A 15,143-nucleotide genomic window follows, 5' to 3' on the forward strand; every position below is an offset into this window, starting at 1 on the left:
GGTTTTTTGGGTTTTGGGGGGGGTGGCGGGGGGTGTGGGGAGAGCCGCGCTGGGATCGGAACCTAAATCCTTCTTCAGAGTACTCATCGACGTTTTTGTCCTTTCGTATTTGTTTCTCTAATTTCCTATGTTTCACAAAACTAACTACTTTATGCTGAATAAATCTGAGTTAACTATTTTGTTGTTGCGGATGGATGAGTTTCATGATGAGATGAATACATACGGTTTTTTCAATTTGCTGGGGAGTACTAACGTTCAAGACAGAAAGTAAATTTACAGGTTAATCTTAGCAAGAACAGATTCATTTCAGATATCAATACAAAATTAAATTTTACTTGGACAAAAAAGATATAGTTCAATCAGTTTCATGGGTCCTCAGTTTCCTACTCCCTGCACCAGCCGTCATGGAAGAACCCCAATATGCACCGATAGAGTCTGTTTAATTTTTGTTAGTGTAAACCGAGGGGTGATTGCATGAATGAGGAGATCATTCAGTTCATTTAGAGCGTGAATTGATGCAAACATTCCTGAGATGGAAGTGCCTGGCAAGTTTAGATGGAAAGTCGTATCTATGGGGGCAGAGAAAGAGAGAGGAACTAGAACAATGATCTCAATTATGATAGTGATGATATTCCTACACCAACAACAATAAAAATCAGCTACTCTACAACATGCTACAAAAACAGAGACATCTCAGGAGCTGGAATGAAGTATAGAATGCCTTCTCCAAACAGCTCAAACAATGATACCAATGTACGTCCAGAATTCAAGTCATCCTTCCAAATTTGATTAAGTATGGCTGACTTCTTCAAAACTTTACTATCTTTTCCACCTCGATTGACTGATCTTTCATCATTAGGCATCTTGTCAGAAGTCGATGGCTGGTCCACATCAAGGTCACTTGATGGATGTGGAGCATCTGTTTCCTCTTGCACGGAAGATGGTGACGGTTTGGCTGAAGCCATGCCAATTGGGCCATCTGTTGCTATTTTCTTCAAGGCTGGGTCATGTTCCAAGGGCTCCATGCTTGCTTTGCGTTTATCTTGAACATTTTACAGGAAGCAAGAATGAGGTTAGAATGTCACCTCAAGAAATACGATAAACACTGGATATCAAGCATTCCTAATTTGTGTGCTTAAAAGTGTTCGTTCAGGATTTTGAATGCAACAACAGAGACAAAAACAAAGCATGGGATCAAGCCATCTTGTGGAATGAGCACTTCCTAGTTGAATAACTCATCGATGACATCAATCAGAGAACATGTCGAGAGGTAAAAAGGAAGTGAACAAAGTCAAGCCAAATGAACAAGGCAGAAAGTTTTTCTTTATGGAACCACAAGTTCGCATCTTTCTTTTTGGGTTAGAAGCCTCATTTGTGTGTATCCAAGCATGTCAAAACATGGACTAAAAATGTTTTGTAGCCAGAAGCACATTTTATGGACGCCTGTGATTCTTCAAGCATTTTTTTCTCTAATCCTATTTGCCGTGCATTGTTTGAGCCCTTCATCATGAGAAATTTGTATTCACACTACTTCTGGTGGTTAAACATCTCTAACTAGGAGCATCTTAGAACAAAGGAGCTCTTACTTGGGACTGCAGTGACAATTTTTTCTCTGGACTTCCAGACAGCATGGCCTGGAGGTGATGGCAAAGGTGGAAAGATCTTGAGGCGATCATTTATGCATTGACCCGCTGCAAGCTGGAAAGTGCACAACTGTGTCAAAAATTTCTGTGTTCACTATTTAGCACTATACAAGGACAATACTCACCAGTAAGGCCCCATAAACACGCCAAGCTTCATGTCTCTTCACCTCATTCTTTTGCTTCTCTAGTAGCAACTCTGGTTCAAGGAGTTGAAGATATGGCTCGAGATTTGGCAGAATAAGAAGGCGAACCTACTCGTGAAGTAAGATGTATCACAAATGAATAAAATTCCCAGAAATAGCAACAAGATGTTCAAAACTCAAACAGAAAACAGTTTGAAAGGGAATCCTGACAAGTCTTATCATGAAAGGACTTGAAGACAGACAGTAGAAACTTTGCATAAAAAGCAACAGCCACCTTTACACAGAGATACATCAGTCATATTTCTTACTTCTTTACTCAAATTCAGAAAAAAGAGAAAAATAATTAACAAGTGTTGATTCTAAAGCCAGTCTGGGATAAGCAATAAGCATTTATGGGAAAAAGATTATGATCATCTTCTTTTCCATATTTTGTCAAGAATTAATGCTTATATGTCATGGTTAATAATTTACAATTTGTTGATGGAGAGTAGCATTGACTATCTCCAAGTTGCTGGGAGAAAGTAAAGGACAGAGAAATATGAGGGAGTAATTCTTACAGAGATATTCAATTTTAATATTAGTTTCCAAAAACAGCAAAAATTTCACAGGGAAAGGAACAATATTCCTCAATTAATTATTTATATTCCAATCTTGAGTGTAACTTAAGAATTATAAAGAAGGGGAAAGTGAGGAAGGTGAAGAATGCGGAATCATTTCCCTTCTCTTCTTCCACTACTTTTACAATAAACTTTTAATAGAATTTAAATAGGTTCATAAGAAGTTATGCAAAAAAGAGGATACAAGAACACAAAGGTACACTTAACATGCACCAACAGTAAATGCAACATGTGATAAGAGAATATACCACATTGGGTCCTAGGGCTGCCAACCCTTGAATTGCGCCATAGTGTTGCGTCAATGCCCGTTTTGGGTCCAGAAGTGCACTGAGCAAAGTTTTGGTAAGACGTGTCTGAAGGGTATTATAAACATGCCCAAATCTGCAACAGTTTATGAAATCTAAATTCCATATGTAAGATTGACCCAAAAAAAAAAAGAAAGAAGAAGAAAAGAAATGGGATATTTGTATGGAAATTGATGCTAACATAGAAATGATATCTGTCTTTGTGAATAAGAAGCAGAATAACATCAAAACTGAAACTGCTGTGATCACCAAATTGGATAAAAATGTCATCCAAATGAATTGACTGAGCTTAGGTCATCTAACAGAGGTCAAGTATCTAATTCACTCTTTAACTATATGTAAATGTCAGGCACGATTAATCCATCGCGTGACAAATTTCTTAAGAGGATCACATTTTGTAGTTAAAGTTGTAAAAGATTTACTTCTTGCACCAGAAAAAGGAATGACGGAGAGAAGTTGACAAAAGGTTTTCAGATGATCCAATCTGGGTGCAGAGTTGTGTCAATGGCCCAAGGAATCAAGGCAACGATCAACCCACTGAAATTCAGCGATTGCCACAAGTACCTTCCTCAAACCTCAGTTTTACACAATTTGATATCATAGTTAAAGTCTAGAAATATAAGTGGATTTTATCAACTATTGATTGAGAGAAATTTTGATTACAGCTAAAACATCAACGAGAAGATGACTAGAAGTCAAAAAAAATTCCAACTCAAGGCCTTTTCTTTAAATACAATATAGAAAACACTTAAGAAGTTTCACCTTTTGCATATTGAAGCAACTAAATTTGCTGTAAAATCTCTAAGTTCCCAGTGGTTGTCAGCAATCCTGTTCCCTAACTTTTTTGAAACAAGGCAGGTCACTACAGATGGCATCAACTGGTGCAGCTGGCAAGACAAGAAAAAAAAAATGTTCCGTCTTAGTTTAGAATTAGTAAATCCTTGACAGAAAGTACTCCCTATAGAGCTATGCCAAGAGAATGATTCACTTAGAAAACCAGTAGGTGAATATAGGAGTTTATTCCGTTAGATAGGAAGAGAATTAATCCAGTTACATGCAGCATTGAATACCTGAAATTTTCTCAGAAGCACCTTTTAGACGTTATTTTATTCAGATTTTGATTAGCAAATGAAATAAAATATAAAGAATGCTGTGATTACTAATTAACAATAAAACTGCTTGATCAGGTGGGCTTACAAGAATGAGAAGCCCACTTCTTTCCTTTGGAAAATGAAAAGCTCTTCCCCACATTGATTCAGTAATATGATTTTAAAATGTTTGGATTTTTTATCTTTCTTCCTTTTTTTTTTCTTGGGGGAGGTGGGTTTATTACAGAAGCCAGACAGATTCACAATTCCCAGTCTCTAGCACTCAGTGGTCATGACAAAGGGTGCCATTCAGGTGGGTTTGAATGTAATGCAGCTGCCTTTTTAAGGACTGAGCAAGACAGAAGACACTGCTGCATCCACACTTACAAGTGCCACAATCACATAGCTCTTAGTCCATCCTAATGCTCAACTTAGTCAACAGCAATTGCAATAAATTTACCAATTTATATTGAATTAGCTTCACAAATATATTTCCTATCAATGCATAGATCCAATAGGACAAAGATTAACTTACATAAGTTTCTATGTGTATGTGAGGATTCTGGAGAAGACTCCAAACAACACGCATCAAGGCAAAAAGAAGAGAATAATCATTCAAACCACGAGAAACCTGATATTATTGGAGCAATGAACCAACAAAATGAGCAAAAAATGTATAAATCCTTCCATTCATCTTTTCAAATCAATATTATTGCCTTAAATCCAAAAATTATTACCTCATCAGCTATGAAGTAAGTAAAATAAGGAACTAGTGGATGAAGTCCTGAATCTGTAGCCAAACTCACTAATGCTTCTTTAAAAAGAGCTGAATCAGACTTTCTGACAGTAAGCTCCGTGATTTTATCGAAGTAGAGCTACAATAGAAAAAATATAGACCAAATAAATAATGGAAAAATATAAAATATATAATACAAAATAATAATAGTAAATTATATACCTGAAGCTCCCTAGATAGTACATGCTTAACTGGTAATTTAATGTCAACTGGAAGTTCATCCTTTTGTTCATTAGTCTTGCCATCAGAAGAAGCGGCAATTACTACAGATAAAACAAGACCAAATGAATTATTAGCTCCCACACTTTGGCTAATAGAAACAACATAATTGAAAATCCTATCCAATATAAATTTTCTCTTGCTCCTGAGAAATTCTGAGAAAGAATGATCAAACAAACAAATTGATAGGAAAAATCACAGTATCTGATGATAACAGAAACAACTTCAGAAATTCATAGGCAACATACTACAAACATGCCAATAAGTGCTTAGTGTCTCAGAGATGAACATTAAAAAGTGATACACCTGTGGCAAAATGCTTGGCCATGACAGCTCATTAAGGGAAAAATAAATTAATATTTTGAATGGTCTATGCCGACAAACCAAGATTCCAGGAGTGCCAGATTAAAATTGTGAATAAAAAACTACTGCTAATGCTCTGAGTTTGAGACAGACCTCCCACAGGAGCATTTTCTGGAATAGCAGGTTGAACTCCTTCAATAGCAAGCCAGTGACAAACAACTGCGGTGTCAAGAGGTGCTTTTGGTAAAGGAGCTTCAATAACCTACATGTTGGACAAAAACATGAGACATCAGCAAGCACTCAACCCATTGCTCAAATAGCAACTAATATAGCTAGAGATTTCTTACATCTTTCAAATCCACATCCTTATCATCAATGTAAAACAAATCCCTATGCCCAACAGCCCTTTTGAACTGCAAAGGACCTCCAGATGCAAAGCCATACACTGGCTGAGGCAAGACAAAAACAGAGTGAGATTAAAGAAATACAAATTCTCCGAAGATTGAAAAAGATTATAACCAAATTACATCAGAAGTAGTTCTATTCATTATCATATGCGGGTCTTTATATTCTCTATCACATCCAATCGCCAACATAACAGAAAAATTTGATCCTACACATGGCTATGTTGAGATCACGCGACCTGGTCAAAGAAAACTCATTCAATAACTATTTATGCTTCAAGCCAGGCCTCATCCATATATGTTGACTGCAGTTAGCTATTAAATAGAAAATAACATTTTTCACCTTAATAGCACAATTCCATCAGAACTTGATGAGAATGCACCACAGCATCAGCAACATTCCAATTAAAGCCAACAGCTATTTGAATAACTAAAAAAAGAATCTTCAAATTTGACTGTGAAGATTATCCCAAAACAATAAACTCCGTCCAGTTCCACTTCTACCCTAGTCCAATGCAACTATTTGCACGCATTCTTATACATGTTTTAAGGTTAAAAACGGACATGTGGACACAAGCACGCAAAGCATACAAACACGAACAAGGAAATTCATATTAGGATATATACACACACTAAAAGGCACATGAAGTTGTAATGTGAAAGGCATAACTAACCTCAACGTTTCTTAAATTGAGTGCACAATCAACATCATCTGTAGTCATTGTAGTTCTCCTTGAGTGACGCATACATTTAATTGCCTCCTGGAAGTATATCAAAAGAAATTATAGTTACATATTTTCATCATCTCAATTTTCGTTGAATTATGCTTTCTTCTACGCACTTAGAAAAAGAAAAGCAACCTAACTCCGCCCCCCCCCCCCCCCAATCATAATTAAGTGACCTAATACCATCCAGAGTCAGGAAAAATTAGAACAGTAATATGTAAAAGAAGAATTGGTAAAAAAAACCTACTTGATTTCGAAGAAGGAATTTCAAAAGGAAAAAAAAACCTGCATAATCTCGCGCATGCGATATTCGACATCGGGAGCAAGAGAAAGCGCAGCATCAGCTGACAAATTATTTATGCCTATGCTTTGAGCAATCACCTCGATCGTCTCCTTCGCCACGATGCTCATTTTCTTTCCCTAGTTTCTTCTTCGCCGATTTTAGAAAATCATTTTTTCATTTATTTGTTTCTTGTTGTTTATTGCCCCTTCCCTCTCCTTTAATTTGCAGCAGAGAGAGGTACCGGGCTCAGACTCGACACGGCTTCCGACTTCAGACTCGAGAGTATTTTGGAAAGAAAAAGCGGTCGGGTTTAGCGGGTGACCCGAATTTTCATTTTTCAATTGGGTTGCAGACCTGGCGTTTTAAAGTCGGGGCTATGTACTTGGGCCCATTAAACGGTTCGGCTTTTACCGCATCTTTATTCTATATATCTTTTTGTTTCTTCAGCCTAAACCCAAAACAAAAAGGTTTACCATCCATACAACTGTGTAGTAGGTTTGGCCTCTTGGATTTAGTCTCGTCGTCTCATGCATACAATAACCTTAGAATGAATCCCCCCAAATAAATTTGATGTATAAAATCTAAAAAGTATAACAATATATAACTTAGTTTGATTTATAAAACGCAAAAGACCAAAATGATGGAGTTTTTCTCTAATTAATACAAGGTATTCAAATTTAACTTTTTCACTTTATTTAATAATTGATATATATATATATATATATATATATATGTATAGTCTGATCACATTCTTCCACTCAAATAATCTAATCTCATATTCTTTTTCTTTTTTCTCTTTTATTTTGGTTGTTGTTTTATTGCTTTAATCATATTTATGTTTTTAACTAATTTTATTAGTTTTAAGAATGATTTAAATTTAATGAGTGACTGAATCTGCATAAAATTGAACTAAAAATTTTTACACGTGAAAGTTGATATAAAGAGAAAATTTTCAATTTTTTTGGCAACAATAGGTTATTATACGCATTTATGACAAAAACATTACGTCATGATATTTGAGTCACATGTTAGATGAATTGCACCTTTTGGTGGGCACTTTTTTATTTATTTCCAGACCCTGCAGTGTATCCATGTCTTTTTTGTGATGATGCCATAAAGAGTTGTCGCCACATATGCATCCATGTTTACACGACTATACTAAGTAATTCAATTATTTCAAACCTATATATATATAGAGAGAGAGAGAGAGAGAGAGAGGCTATAATTTAGCTCTTCATNAATTACTAATTAATTTCTAACCTAACTATATATATAGAGAGAGAGAGAGAGAGAGAGAGGCTATAATTTAGCTCTTCATTACCACCTGGTTGAAGAGATCATTCCTCTCAAGTGTCAAACCAGATCATCTCGAATTGCCTTTTTCATATCTTTTAAAGAATATTCATTTGTATAAGAGGTTGAAGAGGCATCAACCTATAATTTTTCCGCAGCTTTCTTCAACTTAAAGAAGAAAAGGATGTGGCGACGTAGAATGAATATTTGTGATGAGGAAGCCGAAGGCAGCCTAAATTTAGGCTCAAAACATAGGTTGATGCATGCAATAAAATTTTATTAGTAACTGTATCAGTCTAATCTTGGATAGGTATGTACATCGATCTCAACTTGCTGGCTGGGGTCAAAGATACTAATGCTCTTATGCAATTCATTTGAATACATACAAGGATGCTTGACTATATTGTATACCTGGCCACCGAGCTAATGCTTATTCTATTTCTATATATGTATGTATGTGTTTTAAATTACGTGATGTTGTTATTAATTTCCACTGGATATGGAATTCATCCTATACATGGGCTGGCTTTTACTTTCAGGGCTGTATCACTTGGGTAGTTCTTTCTACTTTCACGTCTCCACTTCGGTTCTTGATCCACTTATTCAACTGATTCAGAGTGCTTGCAGTTTGTAGAGGATGATTAGCTACCATAGTTAGGAAGGAAGGCTTACCCGGACAATTTTCACTGGAATCCTCAAACTAGTCATGAGGATGGATGGAGGTGGTGTTGATTAATTATTGTAATTTGGAGATTGTATCTTGGTTTTAAGGAATCTTTCAACCCCTTAATACAAACATATATCATTGTCCAAATGTCCAGCCTTCTCATTATTACCAAGTTTGACTTTAGGCAATCCAACTTGCACTTGGACTTGCACTCTCACTATGGTTTGCAATTTATCGAGAGACAAACCAACACTAGTATTACTATTGCTTGTGAGATTCCATCGAGAAACTGTCATAATTATAAGCATCCAGATTCATGTAATTGCCTAATTAGCCTCAATTTCATCATCTTCGTCCTCTATTATTAATTTCACTCCATTCTAAGTCGTAATTTTCAATTTACTTTTTCACGTCAAAGAGAAATAGACAAACCAGTAATCAAGAGAAAATGTCAGGGACCACTTGTGCTCTGCTATTGCTTAAGATGCAAGCAAGCATATCCATGGCCCGATCCTTCTTATCTGCAAGCCTTTAGAATATTTGTATATTAATGAAAATGCAGTGAGTGCTTGGCACATGCCAACTCTTTTTTTGTCAGCTTAAAATTTTAGTTCAGATTCCATATCATTGAGTGAATAGTTTGCATCTCATGTCATAATTCTTCTGATATTTTGGAATCCTAAGATTGAACATCTAAACCAACAATTCCCTTGTTGAAAATTGGAATTCAGTGCACAACCTGTTTCGCCAATGCACATATACCTTGATATTTTTTTGCTGCATGTTGAGATGGACAAACTTGATCAATCAATCAGGACCACTAGATGGAGTCCATTGCTGACCTGTCTGCTACATTAGTGGATGCTATTTGTCCCGGTCTTTCATGTCCCATATCATCTTATACCCCAAAACATTATGTCTTGGTTTAAGTCATTGTCCATACATAAAAAAACCAGACAGATATATAGCTGCACTTTCTGTTAGCAAAAAACCCTAGTGGTCTTAAGATCCAAACATAGCAAGTCATGATCACCTATTTGCATTATCACAAGCAACTGTCGGTCACTCCAATCTGCACTAAATGCTTCAAATCTTTGTTTCCACTTTACCACAACAATGCATGAGAAGATGTTTGGCATTTGATAAATGACTAAGGGACACATTTTGGAAAAAGTAGGAGTCCATGGAAGATGAGGGACAAGTGGCTGTCAACTTGTCCTAGCAATCTCAAAACCTTTGCAGGATAGTTATCTTACTCAGTGGTGCCTAAAGTAATTGGCATGTTTTTCAGGATAACAAAATGAGCAGCTGAAATCCGAGAAGAGTCGCTAAAAGGGCAGGAGCAGTAACCAGAAAGCAACAGACATAACCCCAATAGCAAGAAAACTTTTCTTTGGCCAATCTGCTGCAAGCCATGTGCAAAAAGTGTTATAAAAGCCAAAAAAAAAAAAAAAAACTATTCCGTCTCTCAAACCAATCTTTTCTATCTAATCTTTACTTTTATCAGTTTCTATTATTTTGTGATTTTAAAGGACTAAGTCCAGCTCTAAAGCTCTGAAAACCCAGCAGGCTTTCTATCTTAATTACAGCTAACATATGTATTATTGTAATTCTAAATAGATTAGTTGTTTACTTACAGCTTTATTAAGTATTATCTAGTGAAGCCTGGCCTTCTTGAACAACCGACTGAAGAATGTCACAGACATTTTTCAGCTTTATTTTTCTTTTCTCAAAACCAATGATGATTCAAGGAATCTCTAGTGGTTGTCAATATAATTGGAGACAGCACATTTGAGAATTCTATTCATTGGATTTGATGAACTGAGAATTGAGATGGGCATCACTGGCGAGCTGGTTAGAAGCGTCTTCTCTAGGAACAGGTCCTTTGGGACTCAAGACACCAGCGTAAGTTTTCTACCTTTTTCTTCAAACCTTGTATGCAGTGAATTTTTCTAGTAGTTAGTATCTGCTTAGTCTTCTAGCTGTGAATACTTGAAAATTTTCAAGTGTTAAATTCATCTGGCATCTTCTTGTCCTGATCCAATCAGGCAAAAAGTAATGTGAACGATAAGAAAAGATGGAGTTCAGTCAGATCATACATCTGCGGAGATGAATTTAATTCAGTCCTGGCAGAGGAAGATTCAACATCAGTTAAGAGCTCGGAAGCGACAGTTACACAGCCTATACCAGAAGGCTTAAGGGACAAAGGAGACATCCAGAGTGATGAGGACAAGCGTAACTCAATTTGGAAACTGTTCCACGAGGAAGACGCAGCTATCGTTATTCAGTCAGCATTTAGACACTTTCTGGTTGATTTCCTGCCAAATTCATCAATTGACATCTTTTCTTTTAAAATCAACATAATTTCATTCAGGAAGTTTGGTATCCCTGGCATGCTTGAGTAACATGGCAAAGAAATCTGCGTTAGAAGTGAAAATAATTGTTCATGTGGAAGTTCATGTCTATCTACCTTATTGAATTTTATAGTCTAAAATTCCCTGTTATTTTGGTTCTTGAATGCTAGGCTAGGCGTCAAAACAGAGAAACCAAAGCAAAGGATGATAAACAGGAGCCTCGCCAAGGGAATGAAAGCCCAAGTAGGGAGTCTATCGGTACGTCAATTGAAGTTCAAACTGGAAATTCTGTGGAAGTTTTCTCAGCTCGAGAAGAAAGCAAGGTAGTACATCACCGAATGCAACATAAACCCAAAGCTCAGGTTTTAAAGATAAAGGTATGAAAACAGCAATGCACACTTCTTTTGCAAATTCCACGAGTTCAATGGATGATCTTAATGTTCAAATACACAGTGCTGCTTACCCAAGTTTCAAGAGTGGTGTTCTAATCCCAGCAATTGGGATTTTGCTTAATCCCTATTTGGTTTACAACCTGAAATGACAGGAAGACTGGGATGACAGCACGGTGAGCAGCAACATTTCGAAAATGAGGATTCAGAACAAACTGGCAGCAATGACCAGGCGTGAGAGAGCTCTGGCCTATGCATTTTCGCAACAGGTAAAGCTAGCATATTTGGCTACGGAAGGAAAGAGTAGCACTAGTTTAAGCTGAACTAGTCTAACTTTATCCATTTGTTTTATAGCTGCGAATTTGCTCAAAGAAAAAACAGGCAAAACTTGAAGGAATGGAAGAGAACATGAGCTGGAGCTGGCTAGAACGGTGGATGGCAACCCGTGTTCCTGAAAGCTCATTAGTTGAAAATAATTGGAGCAAGCAATTTGAACCGATGGACAGCAATGGAAAGTTTGTTGTCAGGAAAAGAATTATAGATGTAGCAGGTGAAGAGAAAGAAAGTTGCGGATCTAATGAAGTATCCGTCCACCTAGAAACCATATCGGTGACAACTCCCAAGGAAAATGATGGCAACAGTCCATCAAAGAACAGGCTTAACGCTACAAGAAGCATATCGAGGCGGAAAACTGGACCAAGCTATCAGCTATCTAAAAAATCTGGCAAGGTTGGACGCTAATAGCTGTATGTTTACTTTCTGGTTTCTGTCTATTAACTTGATTATAATACTGCCGCAGGTAAACAAGAAAGATGGTTCAAAGGAGAGTGAGAAATATAAAAAGCACAAAAGCAAGCAGTTAGGAGCCCAGAAAGAAATCAAATGCAACGAAGCTTCCGATCAACTGTCGCTGAATCCTTTAACCTCCTGACCTTTCGGTTTTTAATCCCGTTTGAGAGAGAAGTTATTACTCCTGGTGCTGAGAACCACTCTGTGTTATACGGCTTCGACATAATGGTTGGGTTCCCCTGTAAATGCTGTCACTAAACCATCGTTTAATCTGTAAATTCCATGAGTGTTAAGTACCAACCAATAAAGGCTCTTTAATGTAGCTGAATTTGCACATTGCATGTGTTCCATGTTCATGGTGGCAATGGGTGAAACCTACATCTAATCAATCTGCCCCCAGGAGCTTAATGCAAGGGTGCATTTAACCCACAGCTCCTACTAAAGCATGGATCATCGGTTTCAAATGCAAATTTAAAGCATAAATCATCTTTATCAATCACAGCGCCGAAATGCCCATAATAAGCTTCAATTCCATTATCATCTCTACGAAAGGAAATTTGAGATACGGAAAGCATTTTTGAGTAAAATTAACTACACATCTGATAATGACACATTCACCACTTACAACTCTAAACTTACACCTTATGTGAGCAATCCCATATTTTAGGCTTCTTAACAGCATTCCACTATAATCAAACCATATCTCTCTTCTAACATTTAAACATCTCATTCAAGCAGAAGCAATTCCAAAACCCTAGATCTTATCAATATCTTCATCTTCAAACTCAATATAGTCATCACCACCTACTTCATCCTCCTCATCAATAATGCCTTCATTGAGTCGAGTGTTCTCTGGAAGCTCACCATACGCTTTCAAGAGCCTTGCTTCATCGGGCATGTACTTTAGGATCACGTCAGCCTTGTCATCCTGATAGTCACGAAGCCCAACAAGAATTATATCACCAGCGGCAATCCAAACCTTCTTGTGCATCTTTCCACGGATATGGCAAAGGCGCTTAGTGCCATCAATGCACATGGCTTCACATCGGCCATTGCCTAGCATGCGAAGCACTTGGGCATACTCTTGCCCATCTTCCTTGAATACAAGTTCACGCTTCTCATCATCCGCTTCATTCTTTCCTCTCTTCCTGTTCTTTCCTCCCTTTCCCTTGTTCTTTGGCATGGTTTCTTCTTCTCCCTCTGTTGTGCCTAAGAAAAAAAACAGATATTTTACATTTGCCAAAAGCTAGCAACGGAATGAAAATGAAATTATTTCAATAACAGAATTTCACCACATTAAAACAGAAAAAGTGTATATACGCAAAAATAAACATAAACATACCGTGAAGTAAGATGGATATTAACAGGAAAATTATCAGGCGAAAAATAAATTAGAAGTTCAATAATTCTCATCTCATGATCCAATTTTCTAGGGTTGTAAAATTAATGCAAGTTATTAAAATTTGGTAAAAGTTATATACTTTTGTCTTAAAAGCCAAATTTTGAAAAGTCCAATCCAATAATTAAAAAAGCACAAGAAAAAGCAATTAGGAAAAATAATTCCACTAAATATACATAAAACAAAAATTAAAAAACGGAAGGGGTATAATCATGCATGGGCTGATTATATACATAATTATTATATGATCAAGAAAGTAAACAGCTCAAGCATAACCCTGAAAGCTAAAATTTGGGAAAACAGAAAAAAAAAAAAAGAAGGTAATTTCATCAAAGATCAATTTACGGTATTATTTACACAGAAGGCTAAAGCAATTAATTGACGCAAAATTGAAGCAAATAACCAGCGTGAAATTAATCAAAGATGATGAAGAGATATAGAAAAACATTAGAGAAAAAAAATACCTTCTTGCTTAGAGAGGTGAGGTGAAGATAAGAGAAGTTTATAGAAATGAATCCGATTCTTCCACAAATCTCCCCCAAACCCTTGCTCCAAATTTACCTCAAAGAAAAGTTGGGTGGTAATTCAGGCCGGGCCGAGTTCTGTCAAAGCAGGCTCGACTCTTTCTATGGTCCAATCTATATCGTGGGCTTTTGTTTTGTTCTTTCTATGCCATGTCATGTGAATTTCACGTAAATATTTATTTTTATTTATTTTTAAATAATATTATTATTTATAAATGTAAATGTTTTTAAAGTATAAAATTTGAAATATAGATAATTTAAAAATTATTCAATACTATTAAAATTTTTAAAAAAATATCTTTTAATGAAAGTCATTTAATAAATTAAATTTTTTATTTACAAATTGAATAAATTTACTAATATTTATAATACAAAATATTTAAAATGATAATTTAAAAATAAATGATCAAATATGTTCATTTTTTTCAATAAAATTTTTTTCTAAAATCTGTATTTTTATATATATTAAATATATTATTACATGTATTTATTTTTAGTTTATTATCTGTTTAATTTGTATTCATGCATGTAATCTGTTTATTACCCGCCAATCCGTCAAAGAAACTTTAATGTTTTGAAATTATTTGTTTCTCCAAGTATATAAGTTACGAAATTAAAGCTAAATTTGTAATGGAAAGTGAATAAATTATACATTGCTTGTAAAAATTAAAATATAGTCTAATAGTTTCAAATAAAATAACATTAGAAAATTCTCTCAGCTACACTCTCACAATTTTATTTTATTTTATTTTAAAAGAATATAATTTCATTTAATGACAAATATATGTATCCTTTAATTTAAAAATTTGAGTTTGAATCCTTTAAAAAGAATTAATTGATTGGCAATATTTACCTTATCTATATTTTTTAATTATTTTTAAATCGTAATATTTGTAAGAAAACATAAAAAAGGAGCTAAATATTTTAATCTGCAACATAATAATTGTTTTTCTTTGTTTCCCGTTTTCTTTTTTTTTTTTATCTCCTGTATTCATCATCATTGACTACTTTATAGAATTCTTTCAAGCATATCACTTACAATTATTTTTACTATAATATTACAATCTTTAATGTAATATAATATACTTAAGGTCAATAAAAAAATTATATAAAATAAGAAATAAAATTTTCACACATAGAAATCTGTCTCTTTTTTTTTTTTTTTTGATTTCCAATTCATGATTTATTCACTTAAACAAACA

At 35.3% G+C, this 15,143-nt stretch overlaps 3 protein-coding genes across 3 annotated transcripts; 1 reads left to right on the forward strand and 2 right to left on the reverse strand.

Moving 5' to 3' along the window:
* LOC18612400 (transcription initiation factor TFIID subunit 6) lies at positions 588-6,861 on the reverse strand. Its single transcript, XM_007049180.2, has 12 exons — positions 6,529-6,861; positions 6,193-6,279; positions 5,462-5,563; positions 5,268-5,376; positions 4,755-4,855; positions 4,534-4,671; positions 4,332-4,427; positions 3,471-3,595; positions 2,652-2,784; positions 1,769-1,894; positions 1,587-1,698; positions 588-1,042 (listed from the first exon to the last, which is right to left on the reverse strand). The coding sequence occupies exons 1-12, from the start codon at positions 6,652-6,654 to the stop codon at positions 675-677; spliced, it is 1,623 nt and encodes a 540-aa protein (XP_007049242.2). The 5' UTR covers positions 6,655-6,861; the 3' UTR covers positions 588-674.
* On the forward strand, positions 9,958-12,352 carry LOC18612401 (protein IQ-DOMAIN 1). Its single transcript, XM_007049181.2, is given in 7 exon segments — positions 9,958-10,391; positions 10,535-10,795; positions 11,011-11,217; positions 11,385-11,498; positions 11,584-11,958; positions 12,029-12,071; positions 12,074-12,352. Coding segments are annotated over 7 exon segments (1,275 nt in total). The 5' UTR covers positions 9,958-10,319; the 3' UTR covers positions 12,277-12,352.
* LOC18612402 (eukaryotic translation initiation factor 1A) lies at positions 12,529-14,016 on the reverse strand. The gene is made up of 2 exons (XM_007049183.2): positions 13,882-14,016; positions 12,529-13,227 (listed from the first exon to the last, which is right to left on the reverse strand). Exon 2 carries the CDS (start codon positions 13,199-13,201, stop codon positions 12,773-12,775), a length of 429 nt encoding a protein of 142 aa, XP_007049245.2. The 5' UTR covers positions 13,202-13,227; positions 13,882-14,016; the 3' UTR covers positions 12,529-12,772.

Source organism: Theobroma cacao, chromosome 1 (genome assembly GCF_000208745.1).
Source record: "Theobroma cacao cultivar B97-61/B2 chromosome 1, Criollo_cocoa_genome_V2, whole genome shotgun sequence".
In the NCBI taxonomy this organism is placed as follows: Eukaryota; Viridiplantae; Streptophyta; class Magnoliopsida; order Malvales; family Malvaceae; genus Theobroma; species Theobroma cacao.

What these genes read in the sequence shown, in the direction of transcription:
- LOC18612402 (XM_007049183.2), bottom strand. Translation starts at nt 13,201, where the DNA reads ATGCCAAAGAACAAGGGAAAGGGAGGAAAGAACAGGAAGAGAGGAAAG.
- LOC18612400 (XM_007049180.2), bottom strand. Translation starts at nt 6,654, where the DNA reads ATGAGCATCGTGGCGAAGGAGACGATCGAGGTGATTGCTCAAAGCATA. An exon ending in AGGATGTGGATTTGAAAGAT is followed by an intron (nt 5,377 to 5,461) that starts GTAAGAAATCTC and finishes TCCAACATGTAG; the next exon opens with GTTATTGAAGCTCCTTTACC. An exon ending in AGAAAATGCTCCTGTGGGAG is followed by an intron (nt 4,856 to 5,267) that starts GTCTGTCTCAAA and finishes TTTTATCTGTAG; the next exon opens with TAATTGCCGCTTCTTCTGAT.